General features: G+C 37.7%; 2 protein-coding genes across 3 annotated transcripts in view; one reads left to right on the top strand and one right to left on the bottom strand.

The window, feature by feature from the left end:
- SESN1 (sestrin 1) overlaps window positions 1-16,254 on the bottom strand; it is a 108,404-nt gene extending 92,150 nt beyond the window's left edge. Inside the window, exon 1 of one of the 2 annotated variants that reach the window (XM_059941457.1) lies at window positions 15,525-16,254. In XM_059941457.1, the coding sequence (XP_059797440.1) occupies window positions 15,525-15,803 (279 nt within the window). In that variant the 5' untranslated portion in view covers window positions 15,804-16,254. The remainder of the gene's footprint in view (window positions 1-15,524) is intronic. The other variant, XM_059941456.1, reaches the window with a different exon arrangement.
- A 937-nt stretch (window positions 16,255-17,191) lies between these two features.
- CEP57L1 (centrosomal protein 57 like 1) overlaps window positions 17,192-26,858 on the top strand; it is a 55,152-nt gene continuing 45,485 nt past the window's right edge. Inside the window, exon 1 of the mRNA XM_059941447.1 lies at window positions 17,192-17,273. The gene's annotated coding sequence lies outside the window, so the exon portion shown is untranslated. The remainder of the gene's footprint in view (window positions 17,274-26,858) is intronic.

Here is a 26,858-nt window from a genome sequence, read left to right as displayed (position 1 = left end):
GGCAGAACTGATGGCATGTCTCATCCAACATTTGGTTATAAAAGACTGACTTCTGTCATGCTAGCATTCTTTTGCTGGTATCTTGTCTCTGTCTCTTCTCAGGTGCTCTCTCTGAAGAAGCAAGTGGAGAGGCTCACATGGCAAGGAACAGCAAGAGCTGCCAGTCAACTACCAGAAAGGAATTGAAGTTCTCAATCCAACAGCTCTCAAGGAACTGAATCCTTCCAACAACCGTGTGAACTTCAAAACACATTCTTCCCCACTTGAGCCTTCAGATGAGACCACAGCCCTGGATGACACATTAACTGCAGGCTCGTGGGAGACCCTGAAGCAGAGGTCCTAGCTAAACTACAGCCAGATTCCTGACCCACAGAAATTGTGAGATAATAAATGTGTATTGCTTTAAGCCACCAAATTTGTTATGAAGCAACAGATAACTAATTCAGTTGTTAAACAAAGAAAAGCTGCTTGAGCCCACTTGAGAGGCCATACCCTGAGAATCTCTGTCACTGGCTTTTGGCAGCCTCCCCAGTCACCAACAAGGCCTGGACCCTTCTTGTGCCCCTGGCACAGCTGGGCACTTCTTTTGTGAGTTTACAGGTTAGGTTCTCCTCAGTTCACCTGCCTGGTCTCTCTCTCCCACCCAAGGGCTTTTGTACCTTCAACATCTGAAATAAATAATAAAACATCTAAGCAAACTTCCTAGCTCCATGCTTCAGCGACCAGACCAATTTGGAATCTAAGCGCATGTGTGGTTTCTAAGATAAGCCACCCATCCTGACTATGTATTATTAGTTTTATTGCTTTTTGGAGTTTACTATTTACCAACTGGTATGAAGATACTTTAGTATTTTAACAAGTATTGCTGTGCCAGTGCATAATGACTGAACATCAACCCTAGTTTATGCCGTAAAGTTAATTCATCAGACAATATTCAAGATCTTAGTTCTATTTCCTTTTAATGAGTTTTTAAATACAATTTATGTAATTTTTGCAACTTCTTTTAGCCAGCTTAATCTTTAAATTATGATGGTATTACCACATGGAAACTGCAAAGCTAGAGTTGTTTTATTTATAATGCCCAACAGTATAGTGAGAAGGAGCTCTGACAAAAGTCACAGTTACATGTTCATACATGCACTGACAGATAGCAAAAGGAAAAAAACGGGGGAGGCCACAAAAAAGGAAACAAAAATGAGGCCAAAACTTAGTCTGCAGGAAAGAACAACAGAGCATTAGTTACAGCCAGTAATAAGAGGTTTGGTTTGGGCATGTTGGGGATAGAAGCAGTGTGTACTTATATAAACAAACAGATAAGCTAAGAAGAAAAGTTAATTATTACATTAAAAGTTATTTGCTCCACTAAGCTGTCTTTATTACCCAACCCATTCTGATCTTTCCTCACTCTGAATTATTGTAACACTCTATATGTCGTTTAATTTTTCCACATTGATTTTAAGTCATCTTCCAATATAAAAATAATACGTGCTCATGAACAAAACCAAAAAGACTATAGGAAAACAGATTGGTGCTTAAGGACGTAGAGTCAGACATGCTTCCTAACTCTCAGTATTCACTACTTGAGTTAAGCTGCTTAATCTTTCTGTTTCCTCATCTATAAAATGTAAAACTCACGTCACAGAATGGTTGTAGGTATAAAACTAGATATTGCAGTAAAATGGGCCTTCAAAGGAAGTGCACAGGTAGTTTGTAAAAATTCTTCCAAAATATGAATGTAAATGTCAAATATAAAAAGGCAAAATAGAGCAAGAATTGAGTTTTGCAGATCTGGTGTGACACAGGTAGTGTCACCAGCAGTTGCACCACCTTTAGGAGCACTGAGGACCAAGGAAAGTAGTACCCAAGCAGGCTGGCAAGTGCTTCTTCTCAACGAGAGAGCCTAGCTTTTGAGATGTTCATGTTTCCTTTGCTAAATAAATTAGAAACTTAATCTAATTTCAGAGTGAGTGGGTGTATTCATATTTGTATATTTGTTTTGTTTTGGGAAGATAGCTTCCTCAAAACCTGTAACCCACGTGAAATCTTGCAATGTTATATGTCAAATGCTTATAACAAAGCTTGGCATATGGTGAGCACTCAATTAAATTAAGTATTTATTAATGATTATTATTATGAAAAGAAAAATTAAAATCTCCAATAATCCCACCTTTAAAAGAGAACCAGGGTTTTGGTACTATTTTGGTACAAGCAGGTTTCCTGACATTTTCCCCTCTCTATAAAAAATATATATATTTGGCCTACTATTTTAAAAGTTGCTTTTCCACTTAAATATATAATTTTTTTCTTTTCTTATACATTTTAAAACAACTTTCAATAATTATGTAATAGTCCTTTATACAGATGCACCATAACTTAATTAACTAATAATTTCGTTATTGGATATTTAGATTACCAACTTATATATAATAATATAAACACATTTATATCATAAATAACACTACAGAGATTATCATCATACGTAAATCTTTTTTCAGATGAGTTCTTAGATGCGGAATTACTATGTACATACACTCCCACTAACAGTTGCACTATTGTCAACGTACTACCACAAAATTTAACATTTTTAGTGAAAGTCTTGATTTGTTCTTAATTGCTTTTCTCTAAATCATCGCAAAACTCTTAACGGTAGTGGTTGTTTTCCACTTCTTTTTATATTTCTCACAGTGCCATAACAGTGTTAGGCACAAAGAAAGATTTTAAATGAATTCTTACTTTAAAAAAGTATTCCCATTCCAGCCTTAGATAGAGAGGGAGGTCAGCTAGAGGTATAGTGGGGTTCAGGAAAGAAAACAATAACCCTGTTATTATTTTAAGAAAGGAAAAAGAACTATAATTTACTTTCATTCCAACCAATAAAAAGCATTTAATACAAATATGTAGTACTAAAATGACAGAATATTTATCTCAAGGTTTGACTCTTCACATCTTACTACAAAATTACTTCCAAGTTCAAAGAAGGAGCCATTGAAGACCAGTATAAATTGGAATTAGACACCTCTTAATCAGAACAATTACCACTAAGGATTTATTTATAATAATAAAATGCACTAAAGGGAACAAAAAATAATAATAAAATAAAATGAAGATTAAAATACTCATTGCTTGGTGGAAGAGCCAAACACAACTCTAGCTTGGAGTGAAATTTTTGTTTAGAAATTTACTTTTATACTTTAAAATGAAAAAAGAAAGAAAAGGGCTTGCCAGACACCCATACCCCAATACTTAGTACAGGCCCAATCATGCAAGATTTGTTTAAATCTTCAGCATCTAAATAAGATGAATTAAACTTTTAATGCAGTATTTAGGGGAAAAAAGCAAATGTAATCATTTGTTAGTAGTTTGTTAGTAGTTGTCACTAATGAAAGAAGTATAATATTTAGATTTTCCATCTTCTTTGACAAGGTTTATTTCCATAATTATTATTTTCATCATGCTATACTAGATTTTTAGTGTACATGTCATAGATACCAAACCTGACCTAACAAATGGTATGCAAAAGTATACAAAATGGCACTTACTATTATGAGTTTGAAAATATTTTGTGCTTAACAGTATAGTTATAATGGGGTTTACAATTAGAAAATATCAGTGAAATATTTTAAAATCTAATTTATAACATATAGGCAACAAAGTTGACAATGTCTAAACAATTATGTTAGTTTAACACAGTTCAAATTGGGTAATTTCTTAAAATTGTTTTATAACTTTAGTTCATAATTTAAGAAACCAAGATTAAAATGTTCCAATTTGGTCAGATAAATGTTGAATTATGGAAAGGACAAGAAAAAAATACCTTTTACACTATTTAAACATAATCCTTTATGATCCTATGATAATTTTCCAAATAACTAAATAAAAGAATCCAAAGACTTTAAAGTATGCACGGGAAACATACAAATGGAAAAATGATTTCTATAAGAGCTCAAAGTAATGATATAATCTGGGCTTGACTTCTTAAAAAGACAATAGAAGCCCCTTTTCTTTTTAGCTGTAAACAACTTGCTGTATGACATGTAACGCAATACAATATTTTGGGAAATTTCAAACATTTATAATCCACGAGAAAAATACTCAACACTCCTACACTATTTTTTTTAAGCCCACAATAGTGCAGTCTTTCAGCTACAAAGCCAGAAGCCAGTTATAAAACCAGTACTTTTCCGCTAGAGTTACTTGTGGGGCGGGGAAGGGGATGTTCAGCACTGCAAACGTTAGGGTCTAAAATAAGATCATTGCAAGGAGTTACTACAGCACTCACACTGCCAGCACTGTCATGGCAACAATGAACTAGCTAGGAGAATGCTCTTTTAACATTCAAAGCTAATCTTGAGTCTATTACTCATGGAAATATACCAGATTTTCTTTTAGGCAGTTCACTAAAGAAATCATCTTACTTGGTAATCTCTTAATGTAAAGATAAGCCTTTTATATATCATATTTCCAAGATCACAGTCTAGCACCTTCTTGCAATCAGCTGAAATTTATAATGACAACATAATGAAAATTATATGCCACAGTGAAACACAAAGATTCAATAGAGTTCAAATGCAATTTCAAGATGGGTCAGGGTTTAAATAAGAATTTGATATGCAATTTAATAACACCTGAGAATGTGGTTTCTCCTAGAAACCAAAGTTTTACATTTCATCCTGAAGGAAAAATAATTTGGAAAAGAAAGTAATATATATTTTCATAAATAGGGAAGATATTAAATTTTTATTCAGATAATGCAGTATAATGATGAAAAGCATGGACTCTGGAGTCTCACAGCCTGGGTTTGAAACCTGGCTCCTTTTCTTACTGAGCTATGATACCTTGGGCAAGTTATTTAACCTATCTGAGCCTTGATTTTTTTTCCTGATGCATAAAATGGGGATAATAATACCTACTCTTACAGTGTTGTGGTGAAGATTAAATGAAAAGGGTTAAGAATATATGAAAAGGGTTAAGAACTAGGTTTCGCATACAGAATGCCTATTCTTATTACATTCAAAAATACACATTCTACGAAACTAGAAAGATTAAGAGACTGCTGAAAATGACTTAAGATAACTTTGTCCCAGTGTGTGGCAGATTATAAGCGGGGCAGGCATGGGAGCTCAGGAGGAGCCCCAAAGACACCTGCCATGCCCAATGAAGCAAATTCAAGAAATCAAACATGATACAAAATCTCTTCAAGCCCTGTTACTTCTGGGGTATCTTCTGGGCAATATAATCTTTGCTTAGTTACTTTGTTCTTAAAATCATATCAAGCAGTCTAGGCCAGGCCAGTTATCCGGCCAGAGTGAAAGGACTGTTTTGGGGACTTTCTGCTTAATATGTCAAGCTCCCACTGGGGGAAGCAGAGTAGGAACATTGATAGTGCAGCTTTAATCTCCTCAGTAGACCGTCAAGGCAAGCAGTCTCTGCAGCAAATTTGCCTGAAGTATCAGACATGAATTGACTAGGCACAGAGGATTCAGTTGCTTACTGACAGCACTGGCATATAAGTTATCATTTGCTTTTCTACATTTTATACCCCTGAAGATACATTGGAAAGTCAGATGTTCCTAAGTGGAATAATAGACGAGCATCGTATCAGGGGAGGAATCCGGTTCCCAGAGTGCTAAAACAATGTTTATAAAACCCTTATTTTGGTTCCTAGAGGTGCTATTTCCTCTAGGATGCTATTCCCTAGGGCCAAGGGACCTAGAAAGGAGGTGAAAACTTTCCCAGTTGCCCAGAGACTTGGGGTACCCTAAAGAGCATATGGTGCCAGAGGGCTCAACTTCCCATCTCCTCTCCCCCAATTGCACTGTGAGGGCAGAACAGAATACTAATAGTTAATATTCACTGAGTGCTAACTGAGTTACAGTAAACATTGCACATGTTACCTCATTTAATCCTCACAACTCTGTGAGGGAACTGAGGCTTAAGCGGGTTATATAACTTGCCCAAGGTCACAAAGCTTGGCAGAGTAGGACTTAGAGCCAGGTCTGACTGACTCTAAAGCCCATGGTTTGAGCATTCTCCTTTATTGCTGTCCAGGTATTAAAGCACAGGCCTTGGCAATGGACCTCTCCATGTACACTTGACCCCTGGATGACACATGCAACTGCCTGCCTGCAACCCCTCCCTACTGGTGCCACGCTGACATAACTAGAATGGTGCTGAACTCCAAGGAGGGGATGGATGCTACAGATCTGCCATCACCCACGGGGCAAAATTCTGGGTAAGTCCACCACTTACCCTGAGGCAGTGGTTGGTTAGAAGCATCCTTTGGTAAAGTTGGACATAGCATTAATATGCTAATATATTAAAATTTACTGTACAAAAGGCAATTAGGGGTGTAAATACATGTGGATACAAAGGGTGGGATATATGAAAGTCAATTATAAATCAATACATAAAAATCCTAAACTCTAAACAGAAAAATCCTAAAGTAATGCCAGTTTGGAGTTTGACTCATTAGCTAAAAGACCTAGATCAAGTTCATCATCATCTTCTTTATTATCACCAATATTCATCACCATCATCACCAATATTTACTGAGCACTTACTGTGTATCAGGCCCACTTCTACATACTTTACTGTTCACTTAATTCTCAAAACTACCCTGTGAGAGTGGTATTATTATTATCCTCATATTACAGCAAGTAAACAGTCTCAAAAAGTTTATTCATAATTAAATTTGTACAGTATATCAAAGTTTACAAAATGCTTTACCAATATGATCTCCTTTAATTTTTATAATCACATCACAAGGCAGATATTAAAATTATGTCAATTCACAGATGAGGAAACAGACTACAGAGGTTAATTTATTCATGGCTGGTAAAGAAAATCCAAGATCTTTAAACCCTTCTGAAGTAATATCTCTAGTCAATGTGAGACTGTGTATATTTAAAATAGATGGTTAGAAAGAAAAAAAAAAAAAATCAAGAAAAAGCAAAAGCTTCTTTTGTTTTTAAAGTAGAATAATGATTAAAATTAAGAGAAGCTTACAGCCTTTCCTTTGATATGTCAAAAGATAGATAAGCACAGCGCTTGGCATATAGTAGGTACACAGTAAATACCTCATGAATGAAATGAGAAGAAATATTCACTGCGTCCAGTGGTAAAATCTATACTGCCTCAAAAAAAATTTCAATTTTTTCTTATGCTCAGAATCTCTGTCATCAAGAAAACTGAATAAATATAGATTAATATTTTATAATTTAAGACTGCCAATGTATACATGACTTGTTAGATGAAAAAATAGACACACCTTAATTTGGTGAGGTGTAATCACTATCAGTGACTTTGAGAGATCTTATTTTGTGAGAAAACCCGTCTCCCTATCATTTAAATCACTTTTTACTTTTGAAAGGCTTCTCTAAATATGTCCTTCAGTACCACTGATCATATCACTCTACCACTATTTTGCAAGGCTTGGCCTTTATCACATGATCGGAAGAATTTCTTACTGTGTTTAGGCTATGAATAGCATTTGAAAAATTACTCAGTTATAATTATAGACAGCTAACACCTGCCAACTTGCTAGAAAATGAAATCATGTCAAGTTTAAAGACGACTGTGCAATGCTTGTCAAACAGTGAAGTGTCAAAACAGCAAATGCCCATTTTTAGTGGGGTAAACTAAGATTCTAATTAGACTTTACATAGAATTGACAAATTATCCTAGCTATTTAAGAAAGCATATGTATATGTATGTATGTGTATATTTTATATATATATATAAAATATATATGTATATATTATATATATATAAAATCTTGTCAATTTAAACAATTTTTAAGTTAAAACATTAATACTATTCATTTAATGAATATGTATATATGAAAGTTGATTTGGGTAATATAACTAACAAAACTCACATCATAAATTTTATTTTCCTTTAGTATGGTTTAAAAGCTTAGGAAGTTGTTTGAAGGTAACTTTATAATATAAGTAATATTTTAGAAATTTATGAAGACCTTTCCCTTTTAAAATTAAAAATAGAGTAAGATTTAAAGAAGGCATAAAACTAAAAGTATCTCATTTTTCTAAGGTAATTCCATATTTCATTGCAATCTTATTAGATTTTTCTATAAGGAATTATAGAAAAGAGATAAGAACATGAGAAGACATAATTCTTGTGTTGCCAAATTTCACGAGTCTTTTTCATGTAAACTGAAACATGTCACAAATGATGACAGTCTACTAGCAGTATATAGGCTTTCAACAATAAAAATGCCTATTGCGAAAATCCAATAAATGGTCCTAACAGCTATCCTACAAAAACTCCCTAAGTATTTCCAGTGAAAAAGCATTCTTTTAAAAAACAAGCATCTTTTTTTTTTTGAGCAATAAAATATTTTTTTAACATCTTTATTGGAGTATAATATCTTTACAGTGTTGTGTTAGTTTCTGCTGTATAACAAAGTGAATCAGCTATATGTATACATATATCCCCATATCTCCTCCCTCTTGCATCTCCCTCCCACCCTCCCTATCCCACCCCTCTAGGTGGTCACTAAGCACTGAGCTGATCTCCCTGTGCTATGCGGCTGCTTCCCACTAGCTATCTGTTTTACATTTGGTAGTGTATATATGTCCATGCCACTCTCTCACTTCGTCCAGCTTACCCTTCCCCCTCCCTGTGTCCTCAAGTCCATTCTCTATGTCTGCGTCTTTATTCCTGTCCAGCCCCTAGGTTCTTCAGAACCATTTTTTTTTTAATTCCACATATGTGTTTAGCATACGGTATTTGTTTTTCTCTTTCTGACTTACTTCATTCTGTATGACAGACTCTAGGTCCATCCACCTCACTACAAATAACTCAATTTTGTAAAAAACAAGCATCTTTTGAAAGACTTTTTTTCTATACACAAATGTCATGGTAAATGTATTTTTACTGACATTAGTTTAACTTGGTGTAGTAACCAACAGGAAAAAAAGCAAAGCATACAATAATGTTCCCATAGTGTGACTTAAACTTCCAGTCTGCCCATTGCCCCTAGTAATACCATCATCAAATATTCTGAAGAACCCTCAGATGCCCCTGAGTTTACTGTGCCAGCGTAACTGAAGTAGTAGGTCATATCATCAAGGTCAATTAAGGTCTTTCTCTCTTAATGTAATAAATGTGATCTACAAAAGCTGGGTCAAAGTAAATCCTATTTTCTATTGACTTCAATTAAAAAGTAAATATTTTATCACGGTGTGAAAAAAATAGACTGATTTGAGAAACTGTGACAAAGAAGAGATTATAATTGGTGGCGAGGCTTGCTTGGTGCTGATATACATCCAGCATAACTTTCATCCTTTTATGCAATTTAAGTACTACCTTCCCTCCACCAGCATCTCCCCTGTCCTTCCACAAATTCTAAAATTTCCCCATGCCTCTGGTTCCTCCAGTACATGCTAATTTGCTACTCATAAACACTGTCTGTTTTTAGATATGAAATTATTTATGATTAAGACATAACACCAAATAGGGCCCCGTTGTTTCAAAGTTCTAAGTGATTAATAATCCTTCATCAAACCGAAGATTCTACAGCTACCTTCTGTCACATCAAAGTTTCAACAAATCCTTAAGTTGGCTGTTTATTATCTACTCAATTGGTTAAAAGATATCCTGCAAATTTCTAATGGCTTACAAAAGGAAAATAAATATAACCCTAAAACAAAGAGAACAGCACATCTATTTTCAAATTCTTTTACTCCAAGAATGATCTGTGTAGCACTTTAAGGGCAGACAGTATTAAAAACAAGAAAATAATTCTAATTAAGCTAAACTATTGTTTCAGGGAGTCCTCCTGACATAAACAACCCATGACCTTAAATTGAAATCTAATAGGCAAGTGTTTAACATCCCATTTCCCTACAAAACACTACATCCCATTTATAAACAAAAATAATACTAGAAAAATATTTTAAAAATTGATCATTCTGGTTTTTTATTTGTTTGTTTCCATGCTAGAGACCATTTGGGGCACTGTAACAGGAATAAAACATTTGAAATCTGAAAACTTAAAAAAAAAGAGTATCCGTGTTAGTTTCAATCTTTCTTAAAAGTCGGAACAAAGGAAGAGGACACTGAGGGTAGATAGTGTAGATATGATTCATCCTGTAAGCCAGTGAGTAAAAAGAACATAGGCTCTCTACTTTGTTTTCAAACCATTTAGAAAAAAAAAAAAAGTTAAAGATTTGCCTTCAATTTCTCTACATTCTTCTTCCAAAGAAGCCCTGACAACCTGAGGGTAAATACTATTCTCCTCTGAGCTCAAAAGCAAAGAAAGAAAGTGGTCAAAGATAGGAATAAGAGGAAGCACTGAGGAGAGAAGCAAGCCAGGAGGCTTTCTGAGGGAAAGGGACTGAGTTCTCAGTGTATCAATAAAATAAGGAAGGCCAAAAAACAGTGGATATGGAAGAGAGAAGCTCAGTGTAAACACTGAAAGAGGACTTTCATATTTGCTGTGATACCTAAGAGTCAGCAGTGAATGTTTGAGATGGACTATCTTAAATTTTTGTCTTTGACTAGACATGGCAGTAAAATAGAAATAAAAACAAAACAATCATCTTAAAAGGCCAAATCTGCTTCTAGAATGTTCCAAATCTGTTATATTTTATAGCATCATTATAAATTAGTTACATTTCCAACCTAATAGAATCTAAATTATAACTAGACTAAAGCAATATATTATCTAGTTAGATATGAGTTTTATTGGCAGCCTCTGACTAAACCTGTCTTCTGTCCCTCTTCTTCCTCACCAACAGAAATCTTTGTTCACATGATGGGGGCTCTCCTGGCTCTTAGGGGCTGAATGTGGATTAATCCAAACGAAAAATAGAAATGCCCAATTTCCTTGCCAGTTACTGGCTTAGTAAAGGGCATGTGACACTGGTCAACAGAAACTGAGAAGAAGTCTGCTGGAGGGTTTCTGGGGAAAGCTTTTCTTCCCTGATAGAGGCATGGGAAAAAACGCTTTTCCTCTTAGCTGCAAATGGTCAATGACTGCACATGGTGCCTGGAGAACAAAAAGATAAAAGGCAAAAAGGTAACGTAGTTCAGCTAATGAATCAATCTTTCAGGCTTGAAATGGCCTAACCTCCAGACTCATTATGCGAACAATAGGAGGTTTACTAACCTCTTATTGTTAAACCTACAAACTATATATTACCCAATGGATACCAACTAGATACTCCAACTGCAACTCTACAACTATAAATGTACACCATACCCAACAACTAAAGTTTCATTTCTCCCTGAGGGGTAACAATCACTTCACTAAATGAAAAGTCTCCTACATCCCACTTAAGATAAATACTTCCTTACTTGGTCTAAGTTTTCTACCTTAAGCCAAGTTACTTTCAGATAGTGTTAATTGCTGACAGGCATATAAGAAAATTTGTTTTCCTTTGTCATGGTATAGAAATGAAAAGGATCAAATGACTACTCTTAGAAACGTACTTGGCTATTTTGGATACTCCTCATAATGTTTCGATGAATATACACATACTCACATTTTCCCCCTTAATTACATGTATCATAAAGACAACAGTCACCAGTGGACTATAATAGTATATTGGGCCACTCCATTCATTTGCTTAGGGAATCAAGCATATCCAAAAGGTATTATGGGTGTAAACAAACAAACAAACAAACAGCACAACTAAAACCTCCTATGAGAACAGAAGACCTTCCTCTAAAACAGGGAACAAATCTAATTGATCTTCCAGTCCTGACTATAGTGCCTGGCACAGAATAGTTCTCAAAAATGTGTTGAACAGAGTTAAGTATGCTGACTTGAAATCAATAAATTGAGAACAGGAATACAAACAGAGAATGCTATCTCTCAATGTGCCAATTTTTTACATGTTTAGCCATTCTGAGTTGAATCCATCCTACCACCACCCTACCATCTCTCCCTGACCATACTCCTCTGAGCTGACCTATAGCAATTAAGGGCCCCTTCAGGAACAGCTGCAAGAATTGCAAATGCAGTTCAGCTTTTGCTGCTTACTAGTGAATAACAGAAGGCATTACGGAGCACTACATTATTTTGTTTCCCTTGCGAGGCTAGTGCTCGAGTGTGAGAAGTGAGGCTGCAGCGTTAAGTGGACGCCAGATGATGCTGGACATTAAGTAACATACTTAAGTTTAGATTCTATCCTAAAGGATTTTAGGGAGGAGAGAAACATGGTCAGCTTTTTATTTTAGATAAATAGCTCTGCAACTATGTGGAGGATGGATATAAAGGTGGTTGAGAAAAGTGAGAGATAACAATGTCAGGAGTAGAACAGTGGTGGCAGGGGCAGAAATCCTTTTAAGAGCTATTTCTAATCAGATTTATCATAGGCAACTTAATCTCAACATGCCTAAAACAGAACTCATCATTCCCCTAAAGTGACCCTCTACCACTCTTTTGTCTCCTGAAATGACTTAATTATTCACCAAGGAGTTCAAGCTAGAAACTTTAGAGCCATCCTTGATTTTATTTTCCTCATCTCCCATATCCAATTAAATATATACCCCATGGTTTCTAACTCCTAGCTATCTCTCAAATCTATTCACGTTTTTCCACTTTGCCCACTACATCTTACTCCACCATTTTTGCTTTGGACTAGTGAACAACCTCCTAACTGTTGCACATTCACTCTCGACCCCTGAAATCCATTCTTCAAATTGCTTCCAAAGTGATGCTTCTAATACACCATGTATCATGTCACCATCTTGCTCATCACCCCTCAGTGGCTTCCCATTGTTCCTAGGATAAAGTCTACAACTCCTAACATGGCCCACAAGATCCTCTGTTCTCTGGATCCTGCCTAGAAACAGAATTCCTAACTTTATGGGTGTTTCTTATGTGCTAGGCACTGTGCTATGCTTTGTAAGCATTATTTCATTTTATTCTCATTGTGAGGCAGGAACTATTAGCATCATCCTCATTCTGCAGGTGAGAAAACTGAGTCAAGGAGAGATTATGTAATTTACCTAAGGCTGTAGAGTTCAGGTCTGACTCCAGAGCATGTACTTAAACTTTCACACTCTCCTCAAACTGTATGCTCCAACCACACTGCCTTACTTTCCACTCCTAAATTCACCTGCTCTCTCTTACCATGAGGCCTTCACACACACTATTCCCTATATATGGAATATCCCCCTCACAAATCTCATTTTTGCCTGGATAATATCTATTCATTTCTGCTTAAATGCCATCTCTTCAGGGAAGTCTTCCTTTACTATCTAAAATTATATTGTTTATTTGTTTATGGTCTGTCTCCCTTCAGTAGAATGTCAAAATTGTTACCACTGATTCTCAGTTCTTAGAATGGCATTCAGCAGGGGTTCAAGTAACAGTTGTTGAATGAAGGCATGAATGAATGATGTAGGGATGAAAACTCCCTAATCTAGTAACTTCATCTATTCAGACTAAGAAACAGTATTTATTTAGTAGCTTCCAGGTCCCAGTCAATACTCTTGAGAACTTGCAGCCCTCCTGGGGGAGACAGACACATAAACATGTGATTATAGCCCAATATAAGTAAAGTGCCTGTTAGAATTGTAGCTGGAATAATGTGCAATAGATGCAGAGATGAGAAAGAAGGCATAAATTGATGGGAAACCTTCACAGTAGAGATTCTTGAATCCTTTTGCAGGATGAATGAGTCTTGAAATACATATCACATAGTCCATGTATTTCTTTTATGAAAGGGGAGAGCAGCATCCATTACATATGGGGCACTTTACATCTCATTTATAATAATTTATATGATTTATTATAGTAATACACCTCTGTATTATTATTCCCATTTTATAGATGTGGAAATCCAAGCTTAAGAGAGGTCAAGTAAGTTAACTCGTTCAAGGGTATGCAGTATATTAATAAAGGAGGAGAACCTGAGCCCAGGTCTGACACCAGTACCACTTTACTTACCATTATGTTAGTCCTTTGACCCTGTACTCCCCAGAGCCTAATTACTTCTGTTTTCAATCTAACTCTTAACAAAATTGGTTATCTGGTTTCCCATTCTAATATAAAAAAAAGTAGCAAAATAAAAGATTCAGGAAGAGACTGAAGTGAAGTATACCAACAGTAAGGGAAGGAACAGAAAGACTATAAAAATTGAACACACAATTCAAACAAAATGCATCATACAGTCCTATATATACATTCCACCCTCAGCTGTACAACAGTATGTACTTGATGTGCATAATGATGACCCCATTATGAAAAAAACGGTTGTTGTAGTCACTACACTAAGAGATAGAGAAATAACTTTTGATGCTTAAAGAGGTAAACTTCAAGTACTAGAATAATTCCTCTCTAGTAACTCTGGATAAATATAAATTGTAACTATTGTTTCCACAGTGTTTGTGAGAAGAAATATCCCGAGATCTTAGAGTCTTCATTTTATACACATTATTATTTTTCTGTTGCTTTAAACTGAATTCAAACCAGAATAGAAAAACTGTTCATCTTAGCTTACATATATACCCAAGTAAATTATAAATTTAAAAAACTTCTCATACTATGACTTTGAACACATGTGGATTGAGTAATTTAGACTGATAAGCTTAAAGACCATTTCTGACAATTCTTAATATCTAAACATCTTTCCCTTAAAAAAAACCTTCTAATAAATCTTCTAATAAAACAAGATAAATTGAATATGTACAAACAGGAGGAAAACTATAACATCCTTTATCCTTTGCACTCACAACTTAAATAGGTATGCATGTAAAAAAGAAAAGAATCAAACAACTTAGGCAAACACAGAGAAAGCTAGTTAAGTAACTGACCATAACAGTCTACCATTCACTCAACCTGGATCCAATTTTTCAATCTGCAGATGTCAGCTCCTTTATAACATGGGCTTTTATTATTTTATATAATTCTTTCAGAAAAAAAAGGTTGCATTTAGGGAACAGATTCTCGGTTTTTTTGCTTTGTTTTTAAGAACAAGAGGAAATTGTTTCACCAGTTATCTCAAACAAGCTGACCAGGAAACATTTAATATCTTTATCAATTTAGAGGGTTTTAAACGTGAAACTTTCCACAGAGAACACTGTAGCAATGTGAAAAGCATACTGGCTACACTTCCCAACAACACATAAAAATGAATATAAGAAAAAGTAAGTATTTATTTGTAATTAACTGTAATTTTCACATATTTTGCCCAGGAGGAATGCATTTCTTTTTAAATTTTTTTTTATACAGCAGGTTTTTATTAGTTATCTATTTTATACATATTAGTGTATATATGTCAATCCCAATCTCCCAATGGAGGAATGATGCATTTCTGCTAAAACTCTCTAGAAAGACAATACTTGTTTAGCTGTAATTGAAAATTACTTTTACTTTAGTTCACCTTGTCCAATTTTAACCCCAAATTCAATGTTTTACAAAACAGTCTAAATTTAAGATGTTGAGTGGTTCAAATTAGAACAACCTATTTGAAGCAAATACAAAGTGAATATCTGCAAGTAAAACTTCACATTACTAGATAAACAGTTGTACTTAAAATGCTATTTCTTACCTGGACGCTCTTCAGAATAAACTCACTTTTCTCTCTTACATCTTTAAAGGGACACCTCTTAGAAAGCATAAGCAGATGAGCAAGAAGCTTATTCAACCCATCCAAAGAAACAGCATTTGAAAGGCCGTCTGCTGGACGATAAGGTGTCTCTTTCACCAAACGAAGACACTCGGTTTTTCTCACAATGATCTGCCTAATGTTTTCCAGTGCTGTCTCTCTAGTAGTTGAATCTCTACTGCACAGTCCATCCCATCTCACTTCATTCTCTCCTTCAGCCATGACAATTGGAGATTTTTTCTTTGCTGTCTTCAGTTACCTTTCAGCATGTCCCCCAAAGCACTTTGCATTTTTAAAAACGAGAAATGTAAGAATAAAATCAGAGAACTCGAATCGTCATGAAAACATACGTCTGGGTGACATTTGGAGCCAGAAGTGTCTTCGATCTACAAGATAGAGCTCGCCCTCTCCTTCTGCCCGGAGGAGCAGTCTTCTGGTCAGAGACTGGAAAAAAAAGTTGGAAAGTTGAAACCTTACAGCGCTGGCTTTGCTGGACAGGCAGTGTCGGGAAAGTGTTCTCCTCCGTCTCTCGGGGTCAGCGGATATCCTCACGTTGTGGAGCTGTCAAACCCGTACTCTGCCCAAAAAGGCTGGTAACAGCTGAACGCTCACCAGCCATTCGGTGTTTTTTGTCTGTGCAGCCACGGTGTTCTCTGGAGCGTTCCCACCCCGCCCCTCCTCCGGCACCAGTCCCCGCCTTCCGCAGCTCCTCCCTCACGGCCGGGCGCTGGCTGGGAAGGCTTGCAGAGCCCTGGCTTGCTGGCCCGGGCGGCCAGAGACCCTGGCGCTCCGGGGGGGGCGGCAGCCTCGTGCAGCCGCTGTCTCGGTGGCGGCGTTGGGGGAAAGCGTCTCCGGCCTGCCGGTTCCGGACTCCCCGGGCAGACGCCGCTTCTTTTCCAATCCTTGCGTCCTCGCCCACCGCCCGCCAGGCCAGACAGGCACAGGGCGGCCCCGCAATCCCCGAGCGCGGGGCTGGGCCGCGAAGCTGGTGGAGCGGCTGGGCCCGCGGCGCAGAACCCGCCCCTTCGCCCAGCCCCATCGGTGGGGCTCGGCCCAGAGGGCGGGAGCGGGGAGGGAAGATGGGGTCCTCATCCCCAGCCCCTCCCCTTTCTCCGCCCGGCACAAACGAGGAGCCGCCCCCGCCCCTGCGCCCTGTTCCCCGCCCAAGCAGACGCGACCCGCGGAGGCAAAGCCATTGGAAAAAACCCCGCCCCCCCACAGGCTACCTCCAGACCCCAAGTCCGCGCGCGGCCGCCAACCGCTACCGGCCGTTACGCTTGCGTGACGGCGGGCAGCGCGCATGCGCCTTAAAAGGCAGTTAATCTGCCCCGGGGGGCGTTTTCTGTGCTCTGAGGTTTGGATCCTTTGGCCTGAACAAGGGGAAAGGAAAATAAGGGACAGCTGAAGTACACAAGCACGGCAGAGAGTGTAGCACAGACGTACACCTGGAAGTTCTTGAATCTAAATTTAAGGTCAGCCTAAAAATAGAAACGGTCTCTTTATTACGCGAAACCCAGGTTTAAGAAGGCAGAGCGTACTCGCATTGACTTCTGGGAAGTATAGTTTTGGTGCCCCCGGCGCGTTCTGTTTGCGACAGAAACTACAGCCCCCGTGAGCCACTGCGGCGTTGCCTGTGGCGGCCTGCGAGCCAACGGTTAGCGTTGACGGAGATTGACTGAGAGCGTCGGTTTGGTGAGCACTGTGGGCTTGGTTTCCACTTTTCCTTTGACAGGATTTTTCCTTCCTTCATTTCCTCTGGGATTTTAGAAACCAAGCCATCTAGGGCTGTATGCTTAGTCCAGGGACTTTTGTTAGTAATCTACGTGGGAAGGACTAGTCCGGGTGCCCAATCCCGAGGGCGCGTTGAGGCGAGAATTTGGGAATGGTTGCTATCGTGAGGGTCGGAGGGTGCAGCATAAGGCCAGGCAAGGAGCATGCTGTGGAAATGGGTGCTCCGCGCTGCTGCCTCTGCTTCCGCTCTCTCAAGTGGGCTCGCGCGGGATGGATTAGGTACCCCTGTGCAATTGCACCTTTGTTTGCCATTGCACAGGGGTGTGGTTTATTTGCTCAGTCAAATGTCACCCCAAGCCAGGCTTTCAAAGAGAGTTGTCAAATCCATTTTGTATGAGACTAAAGGAGAAAGAATCCCCGGTATTCCTAAATATGAATTTTTGCAGGCTTTAAGGATACCATATGAAAAAAGACATATAAAAATCTCCAAAATTTAGTATTTTTTAAAGATTAAATCATTTGTTTACAAATTACTGTTTGATTTTAAAAAGTCATTCCTCTTGAGGAAAGTCGACGTTTGAAGTGTTGTCAATGGACTGAAAACCAAATTAGATTTTAATCCTTCACGTTGCAGAATAGATGTGTTTCTTAAAACTTAGCCTTGTTAGGTACTAAGTATACAACAGTGGAAAAGACTGTTATCTAGTTAAACTAATGGTTAAACATACTACACAGTACACACATTAAACATACAGTACTATATCATTGGGATGGCTAGAAAGAAGATCACTTAACCCAGTCTTGGGAAGTCAGGGAATTCTTCATCTCAGGGAAAGAAGGCCAAAAGAACAGCATATGGTGAGGCCCTGAGTGAGAGAGAGAAGATAATTTCAGGAAACTGCAATAAGCCAAAATCATACATATTTTGAGAGGGATCGCTTTTTGTGTATTGATATACTTTGAAGCAGCAAAGAGAAAGGTACTGTGAATTTTCCAGATAGTTTCTGAAAGTCATCTATCCTTGAACAGATTTATAGTTCCGATGAATTGGTTTAATTTGGAAAGCCTTTGACATTCTAATGTTACTGGTTTAAATCAAAATTTTTAAAAAATGAGAACTTCTTATGAGTATGATTTCAAAAACCAAAAAAGCCATTCCTTTTTTTTTCTTTGTGAGGGGCTCATCCTCCTTTGTCCAGCCCACAAAGGGTAGGGTAGTTTCTTAAGTCCGAGTCTCCTTTTTGCTGTGTAATTGAATATGATCTCATTCATAGCCATGGTTTTGCCACCACCTATGACTCTTAAATGTATAGCTCCATCCAGCTTCACCTTTCAGCTTTCTTATATACATCTCCTTGATATTTCTTGGATATCTGAAAAGTACCTCAAACTCAACATGCCTAAAACCAAATGCATGGTTATCACCTGTGAATCTGATTGTTTTCCAGTGTTCCCTACTTCACTTTAGGGCACTACCATCCACTTATGATGAAAATTTGAAACCTAAGCATTATTATTTTTTTTTTAAATACATTTATTATTTTTGGCTGCGTTGGGTCTTCGTCGCTGCACGTGGGCTTTCTCTAGTTGCAGCGAGCGGGGGCTACTCTTTGTCGAGGTGCGCGGACTTCTCATTGCAGTGGCTTCTCTTGTTGCGGAGCACGGGCTCTAGGCGCGCGGGCTTCAGTAGTTGTGGTGCACGGGCTTAGTTGCTCTGCGGCATGTGGGATCTTCGCGGACCAGGGCTCGAACCCGTGTCTTTCTTAATGTCCTTCATACCTCTGTATCCAAATTATTATTAAGCCTTATCAATTTTATCTCCCAAATATCCCTCAAATCCATCCTTTTCCGTGCATCTACATAAGCACAGTCTTTTCTAAACTGCCATAATCTCTTGCCAAGACCATTGCAATAGTGATTATTCACTCTGGCCTTTCTCCATTAGTTCTCCACACAGTAGCAAGAATAACTGTTTCAAAATTCAGATTTCTCTTAAAACCATTTAGTGATGTCCTGCCTTAATCTTAAAGGCAAAATTTCTTTTTAAAGCCTAATGTCATTTGGTCCCTTTCCACCTTTCCAGCCTCACTTAGTGTACCAGTCTCCACCTATCTGTGCTTCAGCCATACAGATCTTTCTTCAGTCACTGGTTCTCATATTCCTTTTAATCCATTTGTTCATTCAACAAATATCTGTTGAGTGCCTACTATATAACAGGACATTGAGGTTATACTACTGAGCACAATGTACAAAAGTCCCTACTCTCATAATCTTACATTCTACTAAGGAGAGATAGACAATAAATATGTGACATGTATAGTAAATGAAGACAAATGCAGTGGAGAAAAATAAGAACCAACTCAGAAGGGGGATGGAGAGTGCCAGGTTTTGGGGGGCAAGGTTCACTTTTAAATAAGGTGGTCAGAGAAGACCTAATCAAGAAGGGGACATTTGAGGGGATCTGAAGTAGGAGGAGGAGTAAGTCATGCAGATGCCTGGAGGAAGAACGTTTCTGTGAAGAGAACAGCCAGTGCAAAGGCCTGTTAATTTGTCAAATTAAACATTTGACAAATAGCAGTGTGGCAGGAGAGGAGAATAACATGAGGTCACAGAGGATGGAGGTCATGTAGGTGATTGAAAGAACTTTGACTTTTTTGATTGAGATAGGAAGCCATTGGAAGGTTTTGAGCAGATGGGTTGCATGATCTGACTTTTTAAATTGATTGCTTCTTTTAAATTGCGTTGATCTTGGACCATGGAGAAGCAAGCGTAGAAGCAGAGACACTAAATAGGAAGGTAAGGTAATAGTCCAGGTGAAAGATGGTAGTGGTAGTGGGCCAGGGTGATAGCAGTGGAGGCAGTGTGAAGAGGCCAGAGTCTGGGTATATTACGAAAGTATAGCCAACAGGTTTGCTGACAGATTGGCTATGAGGTGTGAGAGTAAAAGAGTCAAAGGTGATTACAAGTTTTTAGCTTGAGCAACTAGGAGGGAATTACCATTCAGTGTCATGAGAAAGTCTCCAGATTTGTGTGTTGGGGTAGCAGGGTAAATCAGGAGTTTAGTTTGGCCGTGTTACGTTTGAGATGCCTCTAAGACATTACAGTAGAGGTGTGGAGCAGGCAGTTCGATAAATGAGTCCAGAGATGAGGGTAAAGATCTGCCTATAGATAAAATTTTAAGTTTCACAGTAGTGTTTTGATAGTAGATAAACACTGAGAATAGCTGGTATCACAAAAAGAGGCACTCCATGGAGTTTGGGTCGATTTGGATTTATCTGCAACTATGCAGGATTCGCCAGTGAACCGAGAGAAAAACCTAGAGTGTGGCGTCCTAGAAGCCAAGTGAAAGTGGTTGAGGAGGAAGGAATGCTAAGTTATGTTAAATGCCACTCTAGGTCAAGTGAGATGAGGATAGCTGATCACTGCATACAGTAACGTGGAGCTCATTAAGAATCTTGAGAGCAGTTTCAGTGCGGTAAAGGGTAGAAAAGCCAGAAGGGTGTTTTATTTGAGAGAATAGGAGAAGAGCTAGAGACAGTGAGTATGGTACTGTTTTCTTTATCCAGACTGTTCTAGCCTAGTCTTTGACTCCTGTTCCTGTAGATCTTAGCTGAAATATCACTTTCTGAGAGAAGTTTACCTGATCTGATTAAATGCCCCTATTGCATACTCTTATTGTGCTGTACACTTTACTTGCTAATAAGTTACAAATGTAGTTTTACGATTGGCGGTGTGATAATTTGACTTAAGTGTGTCTGCTTCTAAAGCTTAAGCAGGCCAGAGCAGCAGCTGTGCCAATTTTTACACATCATCTCCAGCTCCGAGTACAGTGTCTGACAGTTAGAATGAACTTAATAAATATTTGATGAAAGAATGAATGGAAGAAAAATGTAATGTCAGTTTTCAAAGGTGTTGCATATTTACCTGTTGTTTACAAAAACACAAGATAATGGATGGAGGAGGGTATTTTATAATGAAAACATTTTAGAAAATTAGTCTTAAAAGAGAACAAAACTGGGACTTCCCTGGTGGTCCAGTGGGTAAGACTGCACTCCCAATGCAGGTGGCCCGGGTTTGATCCCTTGTCAGAGAACTAGATCCCACATGCATGCCGCAACTAAGAGTCCTCATGCCGCAACTAAAAGATTCCCCCATGCTGCAACTAAAGATCCCACATGCCACAACTAAAGCTCCCGCATGCCACAACGAAGATCCTGTGTGCCTCAACTAAGACTCGGCACAGCCTAAATAAATAAATAAACAATTAAAAAAAAAAAAAGACAGCAAAACTTTTATTGCTAGTGAGTTGTAGTGCTCACCCTCATGAAATTGGATTTGCTGATATCTTTACCATGTTCCTGCATGTCTCATCCTGTTATAAGATAGTTGCGTATATTTACGTAGAGTATAAAGTAGAGGATATCCTCTGCTTTATACTCTACGTAAATATACGCGACTATCCTCTACATTCATTTATGCTTTAAATGAATAGTGCTCTAGTCAAGGAAAAAGCTGACTGGCTGGTCTCCAACAAGAGGGCTTCACTATGAAATTCATTGATGAATTAACTGTAAGAAAAACAGGGCTGCTAAGTCTTGGGCACTTACAAACACAATCTTGCTACGTGCACCAGAGTTTGTGAGACACACACACACACACACACACACACTTGACTGATGAATTTATCAGGATGCCAGTTTATTGATATACTTTGAGATATTTGTCAAGTTGATAGCATACTGATTCTCTGACTAAGGGGTTTTCTGTGTAGGAAGATTATATGAGAAATCACCAGGTTGCTTAGGAGCTTGGAATCACAACAAAAGAAATTAAATGTATGTTGTGGTCACTTAATAGCATTAAGCTCTGAGAACCTCTACAGTAGAGCTTAAATTGCCTCCAGTTTTTGCCCCTCTGAGTTACTTTTTCTATTCCTGACAGCTCTTCTTTTTGATGAAAACATTCTGTCTTTAAATATGTTAAAACATTTATATTGTAGCCTAGTCTCTGGTGTTAGATCCATTCTGTCTCTATAAGCTAACTTTGCATATATCTGCTCTGGTCCATTATGTACTGATTTATAGTTTAGCCTTCTGAAGGTAATATTATTTCTAAGTTTTTGTAGGCCCCACATATCATAGGGGTGTACATTGATGTTAAGCTCAACAATGAGGTCTGAGCTAGAGATGTATTATAACTATCAGCCTATTAGAGTATTTTGTTTTATTTTGCTTTTAACTTACCATGTTTGTGTGCTTACTGCGGTTCAGGCAGTCTGTTAAATGCTTTGCACTTATATTATTTGGCCCTTACATAGCTAAAAAAAAAAAAAAAAAAAAATGCTAGAGTTGATCCAAAGCTTACTCTTAACCATTATGTTAGTGTTATACTATAACCATGGGAGCAAATACAGTTGGCTATGGTGAGGATGCAGAATAAGAGCCACGGTAGTCTGAAACTGACCAGAGAAGGAAGGGAATAACCAGGAAATGGGCAACCAGGGTTGAAAATTTCAAGAAGAAATGACTAGTCAATATGCAGAATGCTACCAACATGTCTAGAAGGCTAAAGTTACTGAATGGTTTGACAGTAAGTAGTCTCTGTTACCCTATAATATATGCGTCTGGCGTGTATTCCCATATTAATATTGAATTACTATGCTGTATTGAGATAAAGATTGATTGACTTGGGTTGGCCTAGGGTAAAACCATGCTGCTCCTTGAAGATAGGAGAGTCTCTCCTAAAGGGCTGGCATTTCTCTTGTTCACCTCTACCAAAAATGTAGGTTCCAGATCAGGAAATGACAACTTGGATAAAAGGATTTAAGTAAGTGGGGATAGGTAACTCTGGATCCTTCTGGGTTCTCTTTCCTAGGTTTAGTCTTTAAGGAGGGGATATGGTAAGCATGGATTATTGGGTGGTGGGTGCTAAAATAGTGCTCACCAGTTGAGGGTAGATCAGGAACTATGATAGAACAGGGCCTAAAAGCCTCAGAGAGAAAATCCTAACTTTTAAGATTCACTGCCTGGTTACTTTTTTGGTGTCTGTGCTTTCTTCTCTTTTATTATCTTCTGGCTTTGGTAAATTCTTATTTAAATATTATAACTTTATCTTTGCTGTATCAAGATATATAAGGGAAAGAGTCATAATCATAGATCTAACAAGGCTCTAGCATTATAAGGGGAGCAGCACCCTTCTCCCAGTGAGGCCAGTGAGGAGGGACAGCGATAATGAGATCTCCAAGGGGAAAGTGAATATTAAGGACAAGAACTGGAGCTTGTAAATTTAACTCCTAAGTTCCTCTTCTGCATGTAGAGATTCTTCTTCCATTGTCAACCAGAGGATCTGAGTTTTATTTATTAAAGAAGGCAGTGCCATTTTCCTATCAGAAAATGACCTTTTCCAGTGCACTTACAGGGGAATGGAGGAATGAAAGCCTGATATTTGCATTCATTTGTCCAGTATTTATTGAAAACCTAATGTGGACAAGCTCTATGTTTGGCACTAATTATACAGCAGCATAATTAAGAAGCTGCCGTTAGGAACTGCCCTTAAGCATACAATCTGCATGGAATATAGACTGTTCTTTGAAGAAGTTTGGCTGAACAGGGAGGGATAGAGATAGGGTAGTAGCTGAAGGACTGCGTAAGTGATGATGAGAGAAGGGTGATGTTTAGCAGGTAGACTCAATGGGATTTAGTGACTGTTTGGATCATGGAGATAAAAAAAGGAAATGCCTGGGGGACTACTATCCAGATGGTAAAGAGTAACTCCTTCCATTAATCAGAGTAGGGAATATATTAGGAAGACCAGTCTTGGATGGAAAGATACTGAGTCCAGGTTTGCCCATGTTAATCATCTTGTTTGAGGGACTTATGAGTCATTCAGGTGAACAATGACCAGTACTGCTTATGAACACCTTCTGTACATGAAACCCTAACTGTACTTTGTGATATGTAGCTATAGATTCAAATAGTGAGAAGAGCATGGATCTTGGAGTCACAGTATCTTGGGTTTGAATCCCAACTTTACTTCTTACTGGCAGTGTGAATTTGGCCAGTTGTTTAACCTCACTAACTTTGAATGTGAGAGATGAAATAGCCTTAGTTTTCTTACCTGTAAAGGGAGGATAGTACCTGCCTTCCCAGGGCTGTTGTGAAGATTTAATGAGATAATGTAAAGTTTTAGATTAGCAATTGGCACTCAAGAAACAGTATCATAAATCACAGCAAGATCCTTTTTGACCCACCTCCTAGAGAAATGGAAATAAAAACAAAAATAAACAAATGGGAGGTAATAAAACTTAAAAGCTTTTGCACAGCAAAGGAAACCATAAACAAGATGAAAAGACAACCCTCAGAATGGGAGAAAATATTTGCAAATGAAGCAACTGACAAAGGATTAATCTCCAAAATATACAAGCAGCTCAATATCAAAAAAACAAACAACCCAATCCAAAAATGGGCAGAAGACCTAAACAGACATTTTTCCAAAGAAGATATACAGTTTGCCAACAAACACATGAAAGGATGCTCAACACCACTAATCATTAGAGAAATGCAAATCAAAACTATAATGAGGTATCACCTCACACCAGTCAGAATGGCCATCATCAAAAAATCTAGAAACAATAAATGCTGAAGAGGGTGTGGAGAAAAGGGAACCCTCCTACACTATTGGTGGGAATGTAAATTGATACAGCCACTATGGAGAACAGTATGGCGGTTCCTTAAAAACCTGAAAATAGAACTACCATATGACCCAGCAATCCCACTACTGGGCATATACCCTGAGAAAACCATAATTCAAAAAGAGTCATGTACCACAATGTTCATTGCAGCTCTATTTACAATAGCCAGGACATGGAAGCAACCTAAGTGTCCATCGACAGATGAATGGATAAAGAAGATGTGGCACATATATACAATGGAATATTACTCAGCCATGAAAAGAAACGAAATTGAGTTATTTGTAGTGAGGTGGATGAACCTAGATAGAATCTGTCGTACAAAGTGAAGTAAGTCAGAAAGAGAAAAACAAATACTGTATGTTAATACATATATATGGAATCTAAAAAACAAAATGGTTCTGAAGTACCTAGGGGGCAGGACAGGAATAAAGATGCACACGTAGAGAATGGACTTGAGGACACGGGGAGGGGGAAGGGTAAGCTGGGATGAAGTGAGAGAGTGGCATGGACATATATACACTACCAAATGTAAAATAGGTAGCTAGTGGGAAGCAGCCGCATAGCACAGGGAGATGAGCTGGGTGCTTTGTGACCACCTAGAGGGGTGGGATAGGGAGGGTGGGAGGGAGATGCAAGAGGGAAAGGATATGGGGATATAAGTATACATATAGCTGATTCACTTTGTTATACAGCAGAAACTAACACAACAATGTAAAGCAATTATACTCCAATAAAGATGTAATAAAAAATAAAAATGAAAGAAGCAGTATCATCAAAATGATCATCTTTATGTAAAATAATACTTGTCCTTCAACTTGATTGATATTAATGAAATATTTATAAAGTGCTTTGTGGTTGAACTGAAAAGTGTTATTTTGTATAATGCTACTATTGTTGGCATTCTCTAAGATTTTATAATGAGATCCTTGAGTTATATTTCATTTTTCCCAAATTTACAACTTAGCGTTAATAATATTTTGCATTTTAAGCTTCTTAATTGGGGAAAGTTGCCATAAGTAAAAATATGGCAATTATGATTTTTTTTTTCATAAAACAGAAAAATGAGAGATTACTATATTTCTGAGCAAGGACTCCATGTCCAGCTTTGTTATAGAAATTTTTTAAAACACCATATTTCATCTGTAACATATCTATATGATATAAAAAATGTAAAGAATGTATATTTCAAGAAAATATAATTACCAATCACATAAAATTTTATTTAATGTGATGCAGTTTTATACTGTTTAATTCAGAGCTCTTAATTTTATAATGTCTACCTTATTTTTCCAGCAGCAAATAAAGTAAATAGATATTATGGAATTTAGAAGAACTTCTCCAGGTCGGTAAAACTGAGTGGTTCTTTTTTTTATTGTTGAGTTGTAGGAGTTCTTTGTATATCTTGGACACAAGTTCTTTATCAGATATGTTTTTTGCAAATACTTTCTCCTAGTCTGTGGCTTGTCTTTTCATTCTCTTGCCAGTGTCTTTTGCAAAGCAAAAGTTTTAAATTTTAATAGAGGCAAACTTGTCAGTTTTTCTTTCATGGGTTGTGCTTTTGGTATCCTAAAAGTCATTGCCAAACTCAAGGTCACCTAGATTTTCTTCTGTGTTATCTTCTAGAAGTTTTATAGTTTTGTGTTTTACGTTACAGGTTTATGATCTGTTTTGAGTTAGGGTCTTTTTGGTGAAAGGTATAAGATCTGTGCCTAGATTCATTTATATGTTTATTAAGAAAGTTTCTCCTGGATCTGAAATTATTAATTACTTTGATCAGTAATATTAAAAGGTGACAGAAACTTTAAAAAAACAAATAATATACTCAATATTCACAACTATATTTTTTTTGTTCTTCA

The sequence above is a fragment of the Balaenoptera ricei genome, chromosome 12, assembly GCF_028023285.1.
Source record: "Balaenoptera ricei isolate mBalRic1 chromosome 12, mBalRic1.hap2, whole genome shotgun sequence".
NCBI classification, from domain to species: domain Eukaryota; kingdom Metazoa; phylum Chordata; class Mammalia; order Artiodactyla; family Balaenopteridae; genus Balaenoptera; species Balaenoptera ricei.
The sequence above is the reverse complement of the archived record's forward strand: the minus strand, read 5'-3'. Positions and strand labels throughout refer to the sequence as shown.